Below are 18,235 nucleotides of genomic sequence, written 5' to 3'. Positions count from 1 at the left end.
CCCCCCCCCCCCCCCCCCCACCATCTAGGCATTCAGGCCGTTTTCCAGGCTCAGAGAAGGCCCACGCGTTGCCCAGTCACACGGCTAAGCTAGTAAAGGGCCAGAGCTGGGGTGTGAACTCAGGATACTTTAACTGCTTCCTGTGCCTGCACAACACCCCACCAGACAGAAATGTTCCCCCTTCTGCATCTGAGGAAACTGAAGCAGGAGGCAGCACCCACAGAGCTCTTGCAGCGTCACCCCAGTCTCCTCCTGCTACCTTCACACACAGGGCGGCTGCCCAGCCATGGCCCCCTCCCCATGCCCACTCTCCCTACCCGCTTCCTTGCCTGTGAGCCAAGGCCTCAGTCAGACAGCTCTGTGCTCAGAGCGGTGCTTGCCTTCCAGGCCCTGGATGCCATCGAGAGAGCCCAGGACCTGGCCGAGGAGGTGGGCAACAAGGTCAGACCTGATTCCGTCTCTGGGGCTGGAGTCAAGAGCCCAGGTGGGATTGTGGGTGGGTGGAGAGGGTTCCCGAGTCCGCTCATACCCCGAGCCCTTCCTGATCTCCAGGAGTTGCCCCAGCCACCCCCAGACCCCGGCTGTTTCTCTTTCACCAGAGAGCGCTGCAAAGGGCTGGGCGAGAATTCCGCAGTTCAGGGGGTAGCAGAATTCCTCAGAACTTTCTTGATGGTCATCAAAATTCCTAGTAGTGGCCTCCACTCACTGAGAGATGGGCATCCCAGGGCTCTTGTAGGTATGGCTTCTAGTCCTCACTGTCTCTCTGCAAAGGTGGGTATAGTGAGCCTCATTTTACAGATGAGAAAGGCGAGGCTCACAGGGGTGCTCAGGATCCCACTACCTGGCAACTGGCCTGTCTACACTGCCCAGATATATGGCCTCTCTAAATTCAATAATTGTATCCCAACCTCTAAACAGTGAAAACAGGCTCAGTGTTTCTCACATTCTTCTACAAGATGTGCATTTCTCCGAAGGTGGGTCATAGTCCCAAAATGCTTGGTGATAGCCACTCGGGTGTACCCGAGTAGCTTGGTCTGCTCAGAAATGCTAACAAGTTGCCGTGTGTATTTAACGAGAACAGGAAAACAATTATGGAGTCAATGCAACAGGTTCGGTCAATTAAACCCTTCAGAAACATGGGGTTCCAGCTGGTTCTAGGGGTGAAGACCACTGACCTCACCACCCCCTCATTCTGCCTGAGGGGAAACCAAGGCCCAGAGAGGGCAGGGCGTTTTTTCTAGGTCCATCAGCCGGGCAGGAACGTGCCCAGGACTGGACCCTGTACGGCCTGACTCCAGGACAGCGTCTTGGGCTGGGTAAGGGGAGGCGGGGCAGCTGGTCACCAGCACTGACCTGGTCTCGCCCCCTCCGCCCGCACTGCTGTCCCCGCGGGCCCAGCTGAGCCAGCTGAAGCTGCACTGCCTGAGCGAGAGCATCTACCGCAGCAAGGGGCTGCAGCGGGAGCTGCGCGCCCACGTCGTGCGCTTCCACGAGTGCGTGGAGGAGACGGAGCTCTACTGCGGCCTGTGCGGGGAGTCCATAGGCGAGAGGAACAGCCGGCTGCAGGCCCTGCCCTGCTCCCACATCTTCCACCTCCGGTGAGGGCTCCCGCTGGCCGGGAAAGGGGGCACGCGGGCCTCTTTGGGGTGCTCCAGGACCTAATCACAATAGTATTACTAACAGCAGACAGTGACATAGTGCTTTCTGCGTCCCAGGTGTTCCTAGATCAGTGATGGCGAACCTTTTGAGCTCGGCGTGTCAGCATTTTGAAAAACCCTAACTTAATTCTGGTGCCATGTCACATATAGAAATTTTTTGATATTTGCAACCATAGTAAAACAAAGACTTATATTTTTGATATTTATTTTATATATTTAAATGCCATTTAACAAAGAAAAATCAACCAAAAAAATGAGTTCGCGTGTCAGAGGTTCGCCATCACTGTCCTAAATGCTTCCCATATATTAACCCATTGGATCCTCCCATTCTTACAATCATTCTCCCCCAAAAGAATTCCGAGGTGGTCATTCTTACGATCATTCTCTCCAAAGAGAATTCCGAGAGGCCTCTGAAAGGTCATGGCATTCAGACACCTGCAGGTGACCCCTTCCGGGCCAGGGCAATGGGCAAGCAGGGCTGCAGGCAGGGAACTGAGGGCCATCCTGTTCCCCTGACACCTTCCAAGCCTCTGCAGAGGAGAGGGTAGGAGAGAGAGGCCCTGGCCCAGGATGGAATGACGGGCTCAGTGAGTGGACATAGCCCTTTGCCTCCCAAGGTGCCTGCAGAACAATGGGACCCGGAGCTGCCCCAACTGCCGCCGCTCTTCCATGAAGCCTGGCTTTGTGTGACATCGTCAGCACACATGTCACCTCACCTGCTCGGCTCCTCCACCCCTGACTGGCCATGTTTTGGATGCCTGTTTACTCCCGGAGCAACCACCAGGCCTCCTCGGGCCTCCACCAGCATCTGAGGCCTGCTGACGGCTGCTCCTCAAGGCCCCACTGTCATCGCCCACCTCTTTGTACTTTGTTCTTTATAGAAAAATAAACCGTTTGTACGTGGTCCCAGCGATTCTGACTTCCCTGCCTATGTGAGCGTCCTCAGACACAAGCGTCCCTCCGCACATGTGTGTGAGTGCCTCCAGCTGCCCCTCCAGGTTCTTGGGATGCCGGTGAGCCAGAGACAAAGATCTCTGCGGGAGGAGCTGCTGGCATGCAGGGGTGGGTGGGAGGATGCAATAGACAGTAATGATAATAATCAAGCAACATAGAAAGTCTGTTAGGGCCCAGCTGGCATGGCGCAGTGGTTGAGCATCAACCTATGAACCAGGAGGTCACAGTTCAATTCCCAGTCAGGGCACATGCCTGGGTTTCGGGCTGGATCCCCAGTGTAAGTGTGCAGGAGGCAGCTGATCAATGATTCTCTCTCATCATTGATGTTCTCTCTCTCCCTCTCCCTTCCTCTCTGAAATCAATCAATACACACACACACACACACACACACACACAAAGAGAGTCTATTAGAAAGATGTTATGGACTGAATTGTGTTCCCCAAAGTTCATATGTTGAAGCCCTAACGCAGAACAGAGGACACAGGTGCAACAAATGAGTCTCATTTGATCCAGAGAGACCTGTCTTACTCAGTGAGATGAAAAGAAACGATTACAGACGTGATGTTTATTTTTTTTATTTTTAATTGTAGAGGCTCATTGCCAACTGAGCTCTTCCCACAGGGGCAGTGCTGTGGCTCCTGCTCTGAAGTTAGTAGCAGCAGTGATCATTCTTTAAAACTGGTTAAGGAGTCTCTTTTGGTGGCCAGCTTCTACTTTAATAAATAATTATAAAAATGCTGCCTGAGGTGTTATTCCCCCCGCTTTTTTTGCCCTTTGCACACGGCTGGCGTATGTTGTTTATAGTTTGGGAGGCAGAGCCGTTGTGCAAATCCCCTAATTCCTAACTGGGCCATACTCTGAGGTTGAATCACTCCTTCCAAAGCGCCCTTTCAGTTATGGGCCAAAATAAGACTACATTTCCCAAGGGGCTTTGCGGCTCTCGTCCTTTCTCCCGCCCCTTCCGGTTATACATCCAGGCCCCGCCCGCTGCACGCGTCGGCCAATAGCACAGTACAAACAGGACGAGGGCGGGAACTTCTCAGGAGACACGGGGTGGGTCCCGTGGCCCGCGCGTGGTCTTTTGAACCCGAGAAGCAGATTCGCGGCTGGAGATAAATCGGCTAGAGTCAGGACCTGAAGAAAGAGGTCTGCTACTAGTCCACGGCTGGTGTTAAGAAAGATAGTACTAATTTTCTGCCACGGCTCCTGCCCAGTCCGATCTTCGATCTTTTCCTCCAGGAAACGAATCTGCTGCCGAAACTCGAGAGTTCAGTGACTCGGCAGGAGAAGATGGCGACCGTGTGGGACGAGGCTGAGGTCCGCTGTGGGGCAGCTGGGGGTCCTAGAGCCGGGTCCGCGGGGAGACCACCTTGGCGGGAGGGGAGGAGATGCTCGGGGGTCGAGGTCTGGCCCGGTCCCAGGGTCGGGGCCGCTTGGGATGTGGGCAAGGATCCTGATTCCTTCGTTCTAGTCCTATGGACGGGGAAACTGAGGCCGAGTGGGCTTGGAGAAAGCGGGCACGTGCCTTTAATTAAAAAAAAAATTTTTTTTTTTTAACAGCAAGATGGAATCGGGGAAGAGGTGCTCAAGATGTCCACAGAAGAGATTATCCAGCGCACACGGCTGCTGGACAGTGAAATCAAGGTGGGCGTCCAGGGCAGGCCCGGGGTCCCAGCTGCCTCCCTGGGGGGGTGGGGGTGGGGAGCATGGGGACCCTGTTTCCTCCTTGGGTCACAAAAAGAGAAAAGAAAACTAAGCCTTAAGAGGAACCAGAGAAGGACAGGATGTTGGGAGCTCAGGCCTGGAAGTAGGAATCGGACGGCCATTCCCAACGAGGACTTTCCGTATTCCTCTCGAAAATGCTTCCTTCAGGAAATCGTCATTTTACAGAGAGGAAACTGAGGCCCAGAAGGTTTTTATTGTGAACTACCCAGCCCTTAATGAAAGGCGGAACCTAAAACTTCTCTTTGACCCGAAGTCCTACGCTTTCCCCTCGACTACAACTCCTTCACCAGGAGGTCGGCCGAGGGGCTCGGCACTCAGGGAGCCTAAGAGCCGAGGGAGCCGGAGCGGGAGGGTCCCCTGCCATGACTTCACTCCTTGCAAGGCCTTGCGATAAACAGCCAAGGCCCAGCATTTGCTTCCACTTGCCTTCATCCCAGATTATGAAGAGCGAAGTGTTACGAGTGACCCACGAGCTCCAAGCCATGAAGGACAAGATCAAAGAGAACAGTGAGAAGATCAAAGTGAACAAGACCCTGCCCTACCTTGTCTCCAACGTCATCGAGGTGTGTGTGTATGTGGAGGGGAAGAGAGGGGTTAGAGGGGCGTGGAGACGGCCTGTGATGGGCCACTGGGGAAAGAGTGGGTGAAGTTTTGAGGCCCAAATTGCACGTTGGGGTCCCCTTCTGAGGGTCCCCTTCCTAGTGTGCATGTCTAGGTGCATGTATAGGGCTGGAAAAGGCCTCAGAAGCCTCCCATGTCTAACGTTCTACTGGTTACTTTTCCTCGGGGGTAGATGAGCTTTGTCTGTGCAGAGAAGCACCATCTAAACCAGTGGTTCTCAACCTTCCTAATGCCGCGACCCTTTAATACAGTTCCTCATGTTGTGGTGACCCCCAATTTCATTGTTACAAATTGAACATAATTAAAGCATAGTGATTAATCACAAAAACAATATATAATTATATATGTGTTTTCTGATGGTATTAGGCGACCCCTGTGAAAGGGTCGTTCGACCCCCAAAGGGGTCGCGACCCACAGGTTGAGAACCGCTGATCTAAACAAGAGGTCTTATCAATCCCATGGTTTATCCACTGCACTTGCTGAGCTCAGGGCCAGTGAGGAGCGAGGTAGGGATGGTCAGCCCTGCTGGCGTTGGGACAGCCTCAGCCCAGGAAGCACCGGCTCTGGGGAGTTCAGTGGGCTGAGCCCGGCTTCTTCATCTAAGCTCTTCCCCCTCCCAGCTTTTGGACGTTGACCCCAATGACCAAGAGGAGGATGGTGCCAACATTGACCTGGACTCCCAGAGGAAGGGCAAGTGTGCCGTGATCAAAACCTCCACGCGACAGGTGAGGCTGGCTCAACAGAAGGAGAACGGAGGAGGGTGAGGGTGGATGTGGGAAAGGACTAGGGAGCCTCCCTGAGGGCAGTCACTGAGGCTGCTTCTGGGTTTTTCTGACAGACGTACTTCCTGCCTGTGATTGGGTTGGTGGATGCTGAAAAACTGAAGCCTGGAGACCTGGTGGTGAGTGGTGTCCCTGAGCCCAGGCAGAGCTTTTCCAGTGAATCTCTCCCACTGAGCAGCTGAGCCCTGCCCCAGGCCCAGGTCACTGCTGGCCCGGAGTCTCCCAGCAGAGCAGCCCGAAGAGTCAGACACTGTCTCCCTGCTCTGTGAATCTTGTGTTGGCCAGTTCTGTATCATTCTTTTCACTCTTCAGATACCTGTCACCCAGCCAATTAATTAGGCCTTGAGCTGGGACAAATCTGAAGGCTTTGTGCTGTGTCTCCAGGGTGTGAACAAAGACTCCTATTTGATCCTGGAGACTCTACCCACAGAGTACGACTCACGGGTGAAGGCCATGGAGGTGGACGAGAGGCCCACAGAACAATACAGTGACATCGGGGGCTTGGACAAGCAGATTCAGGAGGTGAGGGGGGTGTGGCAGCTACGAGCAGCTCGCCAGCCTTGTGTGTGTCTCTGCCTCATTGACCAGGGCACTTCCCCTAATGTGCCTCTTATCCTCATAGCATCCTAGGGAGGCAAGAAGGATGCCGTGTGACAGTTCAGGGGGCTGAGATCCAGAGACATTGAATGATTTGCTTAGGGTCATGGGAGGTTAAGGCCTGGAACTCAGGCTCAGTGTTTCCACCATGTGCTGCTGTTCCTAGAGAGACCATAGTCAGCCTTGATGGGAGTGAGGTTCTGCGTTCTCTTGATAGGGGGGAAGGGGAGGGCAGTGTCCCTGAATTGGAACAGGCGGGTTACAGATTGGGGTCGAAAGCATTAAAGGTTGGGCTGTAGGAGCCCTCAGGGCTTCCCTCTCCTCACCCAGGACTTCTTCCTGGCAGCTGGTGGAGGCCATTGTCCTGCCAATGAACCACAAGGAGAAGTTTGAGAACTTGGGGATCCAACCTCCGAAGGGGGTGCTGATGTACGGGCCCCCCGGTACGGGGAAGACGCTGCTGGCCCGGGCCTGTGCTGCACAGACCAAGGTGAGCGCTTTGGGAGGATGGAGAGAGATGGGCAGGCTGAGCATGAGGGCCCTAGGGGACCTGTCGTGGTGCTTTTGGCCTGATGGCGTCAACCCCATTCCCACCCCACGCAGGCCACCTTCCTGAAGCTGGCTGGCCCTCAGCTGGTGCAGATGTTCATCGGGGATGGTGCCAAGCTGGTCCGGGACGCCTTTGCCCTTGCCAAGGAGAAAGCTCCATCCATCATCTTTATTGATGAGCTGGATGCCATCGGCACCAAGCGGTAAGGGGGTGCTGGGTACCACCAAGGAGATTGTTCTAAATTCCTGCTATCCCACCATGTCCCCTTTCCTGGGGTGATGGCAGCTTTACTTTTGTGTCTACTTCCTAAATTCTTTTCTAACTAGCTTCCCTGCTTCTTACCTATTCCCCTGACCATCCATTTTCACAGCTGGCTGCGTGTTCCCTACACAAACCTTGTCACTTCACTCATGTACCCACAGCTCCTCACACAAACGGATTCTACTTAAAACCCTTTCTGGGCCTCCTCCATTGCAGCTTGGGCTAAATGCCTGGGCTTTCCATGACCTGCAAGGCCCCCTCAGTGGCTGTCCCTGCTCCCCTCCGGCCTCATGCTGGTTCTGCCCCTGCCTCCCCCTCTGGACTCCCCAGAGCCCCCCGGGCTTGCAGGCCCCCCTGGCTCTGCAGCGAGAGAGATTGTGCACCTGCTGTTTCCTCTCTGGAATGTGCTCTTCCTTCTCCCTCTTCTTCAGTGATCGGTTGCCCAGCTGATGTGTTTTCAGCCTTTAGATCTCAGCCGAGGGACACTTCCTCAGGGATCCTGCCTCGGTTCCCCTTACGCTCCAGTCTGGGCTGGGTCCCGTATTTCTAAGCTTAGCTCAGTTTGCAGTGGCATGTTCATCGGGCGCTGGCCCAGGCAGTGGGTGGTTTTATCCTCAGCTCCCCACCTGGTCCCAGAGCCTCCCCAGGCTCTGAATGCTGCAGTCCACAGTTACACCTTTTCTGTGCTAGTCCCTGGCTGGGGGCCCCAAGTTGAGTGAGACATTTCCCTACCCTGGGTGGGTTGGGTTCAGCTCTGGTGGGTGGAGAGGAGGGGAGGGGAGGGCTCTGCCCAAGCAGTGGCCTCACCAGTGTCTTGGGCCTCCTACGGGCCTCAGCTTTGACAGCGAGAAGGCCGGGGACCGGGAGGTGCAGAGGACGATGCTGGAGCTTCTCAACCAGCTGGACGGGTTTCAGCCCAACACCCAGGTCAAGGTGAGTATTGTTGAAGATGAACAACATGGGGCTTTGAGGCCAGGGTACCTTCCCGGTTACCTCGCTATGGCAGCCACAGTAGGAATTGGGGTCTGTCTTGAACATCCCCTGCCCTTTCACCTGGACCCTGGGCTGTCTTTCTGCCTGTTGTGGCCATGACTGCTGCCAGTCTGAACCCCCTTCTCCTCAGTTCAAGTTGCTGCTTCTTTCCTTGTTCAGGTAATTGCAGCCACCAACAGGGTGGACATCCTGGACCCTGCCCTGCTCCGCTCCGGCCGCCTGGACCGAAAGATTGAGTTCCCGATGCCCAACGAGGAGGCCCGGGCCAGAATCATGCAGATCCACTCCCGAAAGATGAATGTCAGGTGAGCAGGCATCAGGAGCAGGCGCTTCGTGCTGGCCTCCCAGGCCTCCGCCCATCCCTTCCTTTCCCAGCCCGTTCACACACAGCACCTTTCTGTGTCATCTTCTAACCTCACTTCTCCCCGCGTGCCTGAGGTAGTCTTGTGGCTGCTCTACTCCTTAGACTCCACCTGCCTCCTCCCCCCCCACGATAGGAAGGTCTGCAGGCCAGAGGGCCTCCGTTTCCCGGCCTCGCTGACCTCAGCACATGGGCACAGCCCAACACGGTTCAGGGGGACCCAGCCAGGGGCCAGGTGGACCTAGGTTTGGATCTCTGTGACCTTCAGCAGGTGACATAACCTCTCTAAACCTCAGCTTTCTTATCTGGGACTTGGGGGTAATGGCACCAACCTTACGGGGTTGTGGCAGCATCAAGCACAGTGAGATTTTTAAGTGGTAGCAGCATGCTGATACAGCCTGTGCTACTCAGGAGAGCGCAGATGGCCATCCTTATCTCCACACCCTCCTGCTCCCCCGCCTCAGCCTGAGTAGGTCCCTGGGGTCTCCGGTACAGATTTCTAGAAGGCTGGAGCTCGAGACAGAGAAACCACCTTGTCTAGCCTGCTTCCCCCAGCTTGTGCCATGAAGAGAACGAGGCACAGTGTGAGCTGATGGGGTGGGGCCGCGTGGGAGCACATCTGCTCCCCCTGCCCTGTCCCCATAGGTAACTGAGCCCTGTGGCGTCTGTCCTCCCACAGTCCTGATGTGAACTACGAGGAGCTGGCCCGCTGCACAGATGACTTCAACGGGGCCCAGTGCAAGGCTGTGTGTGTGGAGGCGGTGAGTGGTGGGGTGAGGTGGGTGGTGGGTGCTTCCTGCCCCCTTCCCTGGACAGGGCAGCGTGACTTGGCCAGTGGACTGCTGAGGGGAAGAGGCTGAGAAGGCTTTGGCCCCTGGGAGCCAGGCCTAGGGTGCGGGGAGGCACCCTGAAGCTTGTGTGTCTTGGGTGCAGGGCATGATCGCACTCCGCAGGGGTGCCACGGAGCTCACCCACGAGGACTACATGGAGGGCATCCTGGAGGTGCAGGCCAAGAAGAAAGCCAACCTGCAGTACTATGCCTAGGGCGCCGCCCACCACACCATCCCCTGCTCTCTTGCTGGTTAACATTCATAATAAAAGATGGTTTCAGGTCTCTGACACCTGTCTATCTCGCTTCTTAGTGGAAGGGTGGGGGTGCTCGCACGAAACCCCTTCCCCACAGGCTCCTGCCTGGAACTCAAGACAGCTGTGGCCTCAATCCGGTTGTCACGGCGAGGCCCTCAGAGGCCTGTCCCATGGGTCCCTCCAGACTCCTCCCTCCCCACTCCCTGCCCCACCTCTGAGCTTTCAGGGTTGTGGTGCTGGAGCCCTAGGATGAAGGCCCTACATGGAGCCAGCCTTTTCTTTTTTCCACATTTTGGTGCTCTGGCCCTTGGCCTCGCTTTCTTGTAGAGCCAGACTCTGGGCCTTTTCCCCTTGAAACACCTTTGTTTCCTAGCCTCCAAGCCTCTTGTTTTTGCACATGTCTTCATTAGCTGTTGTTTTTAAAAAAATATTTTTAATTGATTTCAGAGAGGAAGGGAGAGGGAAGATAGAAACATCAATGATTAGAGAGAATCATTGATTGGCCCCTCCTGCACGCTCCGCCCCTGGGGATTGAACCCACAACCTGGGCAGGTGCTTTGACTGGGAATTGAACCGTGATCTGCTTCATTGGTCAACACTCAACCACTGAGCCACACCTGGTCGGGCCCCGTTAGCTCTTTTGGTCCATTTCCTCAGCTGAAAATGAACCTTGAGCAGGATCTTGGTTCCATATGCTTTGAAAGCGCCCCTGAATGGCCTTTCAAAGCAGCAGCTCTTCAGAACTCAGCAGCTCTCACTTGCCCTCTGACGAAAGCCCCTACACCCTCCTGGTCCCTGGTCCCTTCCCCTGAGGAACATGCCTAATTGGGCTACAGGCTGGGCCTGGGCCTTCTGGAGGTCAAGCTCCTAACCAGCTCCGATCCCTCCCCTGTGATCCCACCACCTCCAGGCCCGCCTTCCTCCCACAGTGCCCTGAGATGCACCTAATCATCGACTTCCCACGCCTGCCTGAGGAGCCCCGCACGGCCTCTGGAGGACTGGGTCTGTCCCCTGCCCGGCTCAGCTGTTCCCATTCCTGCATTCCCTGTTCCCTCTTCTGACCAGTTGGGGCATCACCTGGTCAGACACCCTAGTAAACCTGCACACACCACCTGAGGCTCCACATGGGAGCCCCAGCGCTGCCAAGGGGAGGGGGTGCTGGCTGGAGCCCGGGTTCCTTCCTTGACAGATCAGGCGCATGTCCACCAGGTCCCGGTGTGTCAGTCAGGAGCAGCGGGTCCCTTTTTGCTGAAACGAATGATTCAGAGCCAGGCTGTGGGCACAGCAGTTCGGGCTTCACAGCCCTGAGCAGACTCGGTGGTGCTGTGCAGACATGCTGCTCTCTGCCAACGGGCTAATGGAGGCTGTCCTGCTTGGCTTGGATAGCACTGTGGGGAAGCAGCGCCTCCCGGTGCCTGGTCCTGTCCTTACACTCAGCACATTCAGACATTTTTCTTTTTAATGAAAATTAACAATTTCATTGAGGCTAAACCTGGAGACGCCTTTATGGATGGAGCTCCCTTCCTGGATTAAATTACTCTGGGGCAGGCTGGGAAAAAGCCGCCGGTTCGTAGGTCTATATGAGGCCACCACCCTTGGGGGTGCGTGGGCTACAACACAGTGCCAGGCTTGTTTTATTGGGACAAAAAGCTAACAAGACAAGCCAGGAAACTGAAATGCAATCCCATTCTGAGAAGCACTGCAAGGGTAACAGTTCAGAGACAGCACAGAGGAGAAGGGTGGGAGGTGGGGACGAGACCGGCAGGCGCCAACCGGCGCAGGGCCTTGGAGCGCCAGCCCAGTAAAGCCCTGCTCGACCGTGGCTGGTGCACAGGACAGAGGCAGCCAGTTTGTGTATAATATTTATTTGCATCTTATATATAGAACAGGTATTTACAGATACAAATGGAATCAGCAAAACGGCTGTGAAACCATTCAGACCCTTTGGCCACTTCTGAGAATGTCCGAGGTCGAGCAGCAGGGCTGGGCCTGGCTGTGGAGTGGGCCAGCTGAGTACCTGGGCGTCAGCCAAGGGAAATAGCTGGGGATTATGGCTTCAGCATTCTCCCAAAGCACATTCCTGAGTGCTGACCACATGGAGCCCTCACCACCCCCACCTAAAAGGGGCCCGAGCAGGGAGGGGCAGCCACGAACCACTCACTTCCTGCCTCTAGGATATCTGCCTGGCCCCTGTGCTGGCGCAAGCAACCCTGAGCTGGACCGGGAGGTCTCCCTGGCCCAGGGCTGCTGGCTGCCCTGCAGGCTGCTGTTTGGCAGCTGGAGGTGGCAGGAGCTGCTGGTGCTGCCACAGAGCATTCACTGGGGGACGGGAGCTGGCCCAGGTCTGAGAAAGCATCTCTCGGCTTCATGCTGGGAGGGTAGGACTGTCAGTGCTGAGTGGGGCTGGGGGCTGCGAGAGCACCTGCCTCTCCTTTCTTTGGCTTTAGAGATGGCGAAGGAAGGGCCACGACCGTGGATGCAGCAGAGTTCACCCCAGCCTCGGCCCCTAGGCTGCCCAGGGCTGGGTGCATGAGCAGAGGGGTTTACTCCCTCAGCCAGGGACCTATGAGGCCCTAGTGGGAGACAGCTTTGGGGTTCCTTGCAGCCAGGGGCTGCTGGGGCTGCCCTTCACTCCCCTGGGGGTTGTGGTGGGGAGAGGCCTCTGCTTGGGACCAACGCTGGCTTCCTCGCTGCTCTCTCTGGGAGGTGCAAGAAGACAGGGTGGCAAGGAGAGAGGACCACAGTGTGGCTGGGGCAGGCGCGGGCATTGGGCCCTGGGCATGAGGGATCACAGTGTCGGTCTCACACACCTCTGTCCACACGTGCACACCACACACACACACACACACACACACACACACACACACACGTGCGTGCCATCCTCTTGTCTGGTAGGAGGCTCGCTGGCTCTCAGACACTCGCCCTCTCTGCCTTCACACACGATCACAGAGTAAATCCGAGTCTCTTATTGCTGTGGGGGGAGCGGGCGTCAGGGATGGTTACTCCACCAAGAGCGAGAACAGCACCATCACTACGATCCCCGTGCAGAGCAGAAGCACTTGCTGCAGGGAGTGCCTGTGGGGAGAGAGGCTGGGGCTCAGGGGTTGGCACGGGGTGAGGGGCAGGGAAGGGGCCAGAAAAGCCCCTCCTCCGCCAGCCTCTAAGGGCCCGTGAGTGGCAGTCCCAGTGAGTCACTCACCACGGGTCGTCTTCCTCCAAGATGTCGGGCAGCACGTTCACCAGGGCGATGTAGAGAAAGCCGCCAGAGGTGAAAGGCAGGATCCAGGCCACAGTCTCCTCTGCAGTGGGAGAAGGCCCGACTGGCTGGGAGCCCACGGGTCCCTCACCCCTCCCGCAGTGCGGACCGAGGGCAGGACCCGGGCTCAATATCGGGATGGGGCCGGTGTGCCCTTGGCTGGGACCCCTCTGCTGATGGCCACCTGCCACCACCACACACCCCGCCCGTACCTACTCCCTTGGGGGACTGTGTACAGATGGCGAAGCAGGCGCCCAGCAGGCCCCCCAGTGCCGTGGAGAGCTGTAGCTTGGCTGCGCTCCATCGGTCAAAGCCAGCCCGGAGCAGGATGGCAAAGTCGCCCACCTGAGGGAAGGTCCAGAGGATCACTCTGGGCCCCAGTAGGACCAGACCCCGAGCACCTCAGGGACGGACACGCACACGAGCCCCTGCACCCACCCTGCTGCTGGGCCCCAGCCCGCACCCCCTCGCTGGGCCCCCAGGCCCTCTGGAACTCACCTCATGGGGGATCTCATGCAGGAGGATGGCCATGGTGGTCAGGAGCCCGATCTGCAGGAAGGGGAGTCTGTGGGGTCTGTGCCGAGGGCCAGGGCACCCCCTGTCCACTCAGTCTACCAGTGTCTACTCTGCTCTGAGCACTCTGGCTGGCCACCGTTCGGTGACCAGAAACACAGCAGCCAATCAAACAGACAAGGAAGCTGCCCTCATGAAGCTCACAGTCTGGAGGAGGGAGGCCAGGACTGAGTAAACACATGAGCCGTGTGTCACTCACTGACAGCTGCTGCGGGGAGGAGGACTGGGTGCCATGGGGCAGGAGTAATGGGGCCTAATCAGACGAGGGGTCAGCAAAGGCCTGTCTGAGGAAGTACATTTAGCCAAGGCCTAACGGCTGAGGAGCCAACATTGAGGGGAGGGGGGGGGGGGAAGAGCATTCACGCAGATGAACAGTGTGAGGTGGAGGCCATGAAGGAGGGGAAAGCGTGGTGTTCACAAGTCGCAGACAGAGGGCAGGGGAAGGTGGGGGAGCATCTGGAAGCAGGCAGGCAGAGGCATGGATCCCCAAAAGGAGTGTCTGCAGCCAGGAGAACAGACCAGTGTCTCGGGACCAAAGAAGGCCGCGTCCAGGAGAGCGACAGGGAGGACTGGGGCTCAGATGAGGGTGTTGCTGATGCAGGGAGCAAGAAGTGATGGACTGGAGACCTATTTTAGAGGCAGAGCCAACTGGTCAACACAAGCACCATCATTCCCACTGGAATTGCCTGGGCCCACCTGCCCCAATCCCCACTCACCTTCTTGCTCACCAGGAAGCTGGCAGCCACAGCCAGCCCATGAGTGAAGTTGTCGATGGTGTTGGCCAGCAGGTTGAGATAGCCACTGACCTGGGTGAGGGGAGAGAAAGCCAGCTGAACAGGGCAGGCAGGGCTGAGGTGGGCTGGCCACTCGGGTGGGGCGGCTGCAGGAGGAGGGGGCCCTGAGTGGGCCACTCACTTTGATGCTCTGGACCACGGCGCTCAGGCCGGGCTCTGCAGCCGGCTGGGCCACATAGCGGCCTCCACTGAGCACGGCGGCAGCAGCAGCGGGGTCTTTGCGGGGGGCCTAGGTCCAGGAGAAGGAGGGAGAAGGTGACATTAGATGCCCTCCCCCCGCCCCCCGCTTGGCCAGGCTGGACACAGAAGGGGAGCGAGAGATGGAGAAACAGAGACAGGGAGCACCCCTTTTCTCTGTCTAGACTTCTCTGCTGCTTGATCCGCCAGGTGCCCTCAAACTCAATAGACTGTCGGCCTCCCGCACGGAGAACAAGCCATGGCAGGGGCTGATGCTGTCACTCCCCAGACCCCCAAACAAGCTGCCCAGCCCCGCAGAGGTCCCAAGAAAAGGCCAAGAGACCCTCTTTTCAGGGTTCAACTCAGAACCTGGGCCTCCAGGCCCTGGAACCACCACAGAACAGACTGGGGTTTGGGGCTCACCTGGTTGGTCTCCTCCTGCTCCTTTCTGTCCAGGAACATCTTTTCCAAAGCCAGGAAGGTCAGGAAGCCAGCAATGACCCACAGCCCCAGTTGTTGCTGCTGCTGCAGACTCTGCCGCTCACCACCTGCAGGGGGCAGCACTGACATGCCAGGCCAAGCCAAGGCCAGAGAAGGAGGGCCATTTGGAATGGGACCTAGTCCAGGGTAGGGACAGAGGCAGGGGGCCAGGATTGGCTGGTGGGGCAGCGGGGCCCCAGGGACTCCCACAGAGGCCAGGGCAGGTTGCCTGCCTGATACCCAGAATCTCTCTGCCAGCCATTCTGGCAGAGCAGGCAGGGCCTAGGCCATCCCTGGGCAGGGGTACCAGCTCCCTTCCAACCCCCACCTGCCTGCCCCCAGGTTGTGACCTCACTCACCAAGGCTGGAGCTGCATGTGTAGGCCCAGGCCTCGGGCAACAGGTGGAGAAACACATTGCCCAAGAGGCCCCCCAGGGCAAAGCTGAGCAGCTGCTTCAGGCGCCGGGCCCCAGCTGCAAGGCAGAGATGCGGGGCCTGGGGGCTGACCCACCTGGGGCCCTGGCCCGGCCTCTGCCCACCCAGATGACTAGGCTCTCTGTGTTGTCCCAGCCAGAATGTCAGCCTCTAGAAGGCTGGACATGGCGCACCGCCCTTCCTGGGCTGGGTGCTCAGTGGGAACACACCTCAACCGGACGATGGACTGTAGAGCCACTGCCTCTTGGTTAAGGGCTCAGCTCTCCAACCCACCAGCTGGTGCCCTTGGCAGACTACCTCCGGGACGCAGGTTCCCCTTCTGTAAACTGGGGATAAGTGTACCTGACAGGGATCCTGTGGGAACTCAGTAACAGTGCACACAGCGAGCACTCATTAAACGGGAATTTTCTTTTCTCAGCCACTGTTACTCTCAGAAAAGTGACAGAGATGTGGGGACTTTTGCCGATTTGCAGCATCCAGAGCTGGAAGTGCCTGAAGGGGCCGTGTCCAAACCCTTGGTTTGAAAGAAACTGAGGCCCAGAGGGCAGAGGCACCTTGGGGGTGGGGTAGCAACTATCCCAGGGGAAGCTGCTGCTTCTAGGCTGTGTGACCTCAGGTGAGTCAAAGAACCTCTCTGTGCCCGTGCTTCCCCATTTGTAAAATGGAGCGAATAATCCAAGTCCTCCCGACCCTGACCTCGCAGGTCGCAGGGATGCCATGAGAGAGACTGAGCTGGGGAACAGGCGTGACAGCAGGGCTCCAGGAGGGCTCCACTCACAGCTGTGGCAGCAGCCTTCAGCCCAGGGACAGAATGAACAGGGGAGCACAGCGCCTGGGGCCCTCGTCCAGACTCACTGTGTCATACTCCGGGGTGGGGGCACAAGGCACCTGTATTTTTGGCACCTCCCCACCTGATCTCGTGGACTTTTCATTACCACATGCCAGGTGGACAGACAGTACATGCACACCATACGAAAGGGTAGCCAAGGAAAGTCTCCACCCGTGCCCGTGCCCCACCTTCCAGACCCCTCCCCAGAGCCAGGCCTGCGACCAACCTCTCTCATGTTCCTGGGTAAGCCTGACCCAGGGGCTTCCAGTTTGAGGGCTCTTTTGCATGATGAGCAGAGACTGAAGGGAGAGGCAGTACTTTGCTGGCCACACACACCCAGCATGGGGCCCGCACACACGCAGCCTTCTCCCTGCACCAGGTGGACCCTTACTGGTATGAGCTCATTCAATTGTCACAATAGTACCTATGAGGTAGACACCATTGTTATCCCATTTTTAAGGCTGGGAGCCTGAGGCAGAGGGAAGTGAAGTGACTTGCCCGGTGGTACCCAGCTGGTAAGTGGCAGAGCCGAGACTGGAACCCAGGCGGGCTGACATCCATATTTCTCACCACTATCTATATCGCTTCTTGGTGACTGTTTGCTAATGGTTATTCTTTCAGAATAAAAGAACGCGTAAATGAATGAACAGATGAGCATGGTGCGCCCTGGTCTCACAGGACCAAGGTGAGAGGTTGTGTTCTGTCCTTGCCCTCCACCTCGGACACACTGGAACCCAGGACGTGAGACCCAGCTCTCCGGGGAAGAGCAGCATGTTTCCCACGCTGCTGGCTGCCCCGGGGCGCCAGGGGAGGGTCACCCACCTTCTGAGCGCAGTGAGGCCCCCATCTCCAGGGGAATGACCAGCAGTGGGAAGACCCCGCTGAGTCCCACCAGGAGGGAGCCCAGGAGGGAGCAGATCCAGGTGTCCAGCCTCTCCCCGCTCAGCAGGGCTCCCCAGGACTCACTTTCCTTGGTATCGAGGCGACAGGCTGCTGCAGCCCCCCGGTTCCGGAGGGCCTGCTGGGAACCCCCAGCCCCTCCCAGGAGCTGCAGGGCAACAGCAGTGAAGAAGAGGAGCCTTTGGCCCGCCATGCCGCAGCCAGAGCAGGGACATCCAGGCATGCCAGGTGCTGAAAAACACAAAGGCCACTTACATGAGCCGCCACCGTTGGCTGAACACCTGCGTATGAAACATGGCGTCTTAACCCTCCTGCTTGCCTGGCCCAGGGCTTGTGTGGCTCCAAACGGTGGGTGCACAGAGCAAAGGGGCTCTGCTCCTCCACACGCCAAGGACCACAGTTTTTCCTTCTGAGCCGGCTTCCGGCTTCCAGCAGTGTGTCAGCGTGTCTGCCTGAGGCTAAACTTTTCCTAATGACAGGGTGAGGCGCTGGCTGGTTCCCCTCAGCCACCGGCAGGGCAGGCCCGGCCCAGCCGGGTGCCTCTGGCTGCCAGGGGAGGTTTTGCCGCCAGGATGTGCCCTGGCGAGGACACCCCAGGGTCGGAGGCTGGCACGATCTAGCTTGATGGGGCGACATTGGGAGGTGCAGGCTGCGAAACCAAGTCACTGAGCTAGGACAGGACCATTAGAGCTTCTTCCTAGGAAATGAGCCCAGTGTCCCCGGGGCACAGAGACAGACAGGAGGTGGGGCTGAAGAGAAAGGATCCTTCTGTCAGCAGCTGCCTCACAGATGCTCAGAGCACTGCTGTTAGCTTGGTGCTCGTGGGCAAGTCCCTAGAGCCCTTCTCGGAGCCTCAGTCTCCTTGTCTATGGGATGAAGATAAGTATTGCCTCCCTCACATGGTCCTGCACATAGATGAGCTTGGTCATGCAGGTGAAGCGCCTGGCAGGGCGGAAGCAGGCCTCAGCCCTGGGCAGCAGGAATGTCCCCAGCCGGGGTCACAGGACTCGAATGTGAGTCAACCAAGAGAGGTTCAGTCTGGAAACTCAGGCATGCGGTGTAAATGCGCGCGGTCCGCCCCGCCCCGTGCTGCCTGGGACCTTGACTGCATAGTCACTGCCTCAGTTTCCCCATCTGCTGTTAGAGGTGGGAGGGAGGGGAAGCAGCTGCTCCGGAAAAGATGCCCACGTTCGGGATCTCCAG

The 18,235-nt window shown here is 57.5% G+C and overlaps 3 protein-coding genes across 6 annotated transcripts in view; 2 read left to right on the top strand and 1 right to left on the bottom strand.

Annotated features, from left to right (window-relative positions):
* RAPSN (receptor-associated protein of the synapse) overlaps window positions 1–2,562 on the top strand; it is a 13,756-nt gene extending 11,194 nt beyond the window's left edge. Inside the window, exons 6-8 of one of the 2 annotated variants that reach the window (XM_014543383.1) lie at window positions 388–429; window positions 1,399–1,598; window positions 2,276–2,562. In XM_014543383.1, coding sequence (XP_014398869.1) covers window positions 388–429; window positions 1,399–1,598; window positions 2,276–2,348 — 315 coding nt within the window. In that variant the 3' untranslated portion in view covers window positions 2,349–2,562. Of the gene's footprint in view, window positions 1–387; window positions 442–1,398; window positions 1,599–2,275 lie in introns of both variants that reach the window. The other variant, XM_005870834.2, reaches the window with a different exon arrangement.
* A 1,270-nt stretch (window positions 2,563–3,832) lies between these two features.
* Window positions 3,833–9,621, top strand: PSMC3 (proteasome 26S subunit, ATPase 3). Its single transcript, XM_005870833.2, has 12 exons — window positions 3,833–3,929; window positions 4,173–4,256; window positions 4,775–4,900; window positions 5,579–5,683; window positions 5,797–5,859; window positions 6,125–6,262; window positions 6,684–6,827; window positions 6,941–7,089; window positions 7,985–8,081; window positions 8,301–8,446; window positions 9,182–9,263; window positions 9,436–9,621. Exons 1-12 carry the CDS (start codon window positions 3,903–3,905, stop codon window positions 9,544–9,546), a joined length of 1,272 nt encoding a protein of 423 aa, XP_005870895.1. The 5' UTR covers window positions 3,833–3,902; the 3' UTR covers window positions 9,547–9,621.
* A 1,815-nt stretch (window positions 9,622–11,436) lies between these two features.
* SLC39A13 (solute carrier family 39 (zinc transporter), member 13) lies at window positions 11,437–17,846 on the bottom strand. 3 transcript variants are annotated; one of them, XM_005870832.2, is made up of 10 exons: window positions 17,352–17,846; window positions 16,955–17,263; window positions 15,228–15,341; window positions 14,812–14,936; window positions 14,333–14,440; window positions 14,134–14,223; window positions 13,343–13,393; window positions 13,061–13,189; window positions 12,788–12,887; window positions 11,437–12,663 (listed from the first exon to the last, which is right to left on the bottom strand). In XM_005870832.2, exons 2-9 carry the CDS (start codon window positions 17,253–17,255, stop codon window positions 12,825–12,827), a joined length of 981 nt encoding a protein of 326 aa, XP_005870894.2. In that variant the 5' UTR covers window positions 17,256–17,263; window positions 17,352–17,846; the 3' UTR covers window positions 11,437–12,663; window positions 12,788–12,824. The 3 variants fall into 3 exon arrangements, with proteins under 3 accessions (XP_005870894.2, XP_005870892.1, XP_005870893.1); XM_005870830.2 differs by having other exon boundaries at window positions 13,057–13,189; window positions 17,352–17,839; XM_005870831.2 differs by lacking the exon at window positions 14,333–14,440 and having other exon boundaries at window positions 13,057–13,189; window positions 17,352–17,843.
* Window positions 17,847–18,235: the final 389 nt, after the last annotated feature.

Source organism: Myotis brandtii, unplaced genomic scaffold (assembly GCF_000412655.1).
Source record: "Myotis brandtii unplaced genomic scaffold, ASM41265v1 scaffold324, whole genome shotgun sequence".
Taxonomy (NCBI): Eukaryota; Metazoa; Chordata; class Mammalia; order Chiroptera; family Vespertilionidae; genus Myotis; species Myotis brandtii.
The sequence above is the reverse complement of the archived record's forward strand: the minus strand, read 5'-3'. Positions and strand labels throughout refer to the sequence as shown.

What these genes read in the sequence shown, in the direction of transcription:
- PSMC3 (XM_005870833.2), top strand. Translation starts at nt 3,903, where the DNA reads ATGGCGACCGTGTGGGACGAGGCTGAG. An exon ending in TCAAAACCTCCACGCGACAG is followed by an intron (nt 5,684 to 5,796) that starts GTGAGGCTGGCT and finishes TTTTTCTGACAG; the next exon opens with ACGTACTTCCTGCCTGTGAT. An exon ending in TGAAGCCTGGAGACCTGGTG is followed by an intron (nt 5,860 to 6,124) that starts GTGAGTGGTGTC and finishes CTGTGTCTCCAG; the next exon opens with GGTGTGAACAAAGACTCCTA.
- SLC39A13 (XM_005870830.2), bottom strand. Translation starts at nt 17,255, where the DNA reads ATGCCTGGATGTCCCTGCTCTGGCTGCGGCATGGCGGGCCAAAGGCTC. An exon ending in CACATGCAGCTCCAGCCTTG is followed by an intron (nt 14,937 to 15,227) that starts GTGAGTGAGGTC and finishes TGCCCCCTGCAG; the next exon opens with GTGGTGAGCGGCAGAGTCTG. An exon ending in TTGGAGGAAGACGACCCGTG is followed by an intron (nt 12,664 to 12,787) that starts GTGAGTGACTCA and finishes CTCTCCCCACAG; the next exon opens with GCACTCCCTGCAGCAAGTGC.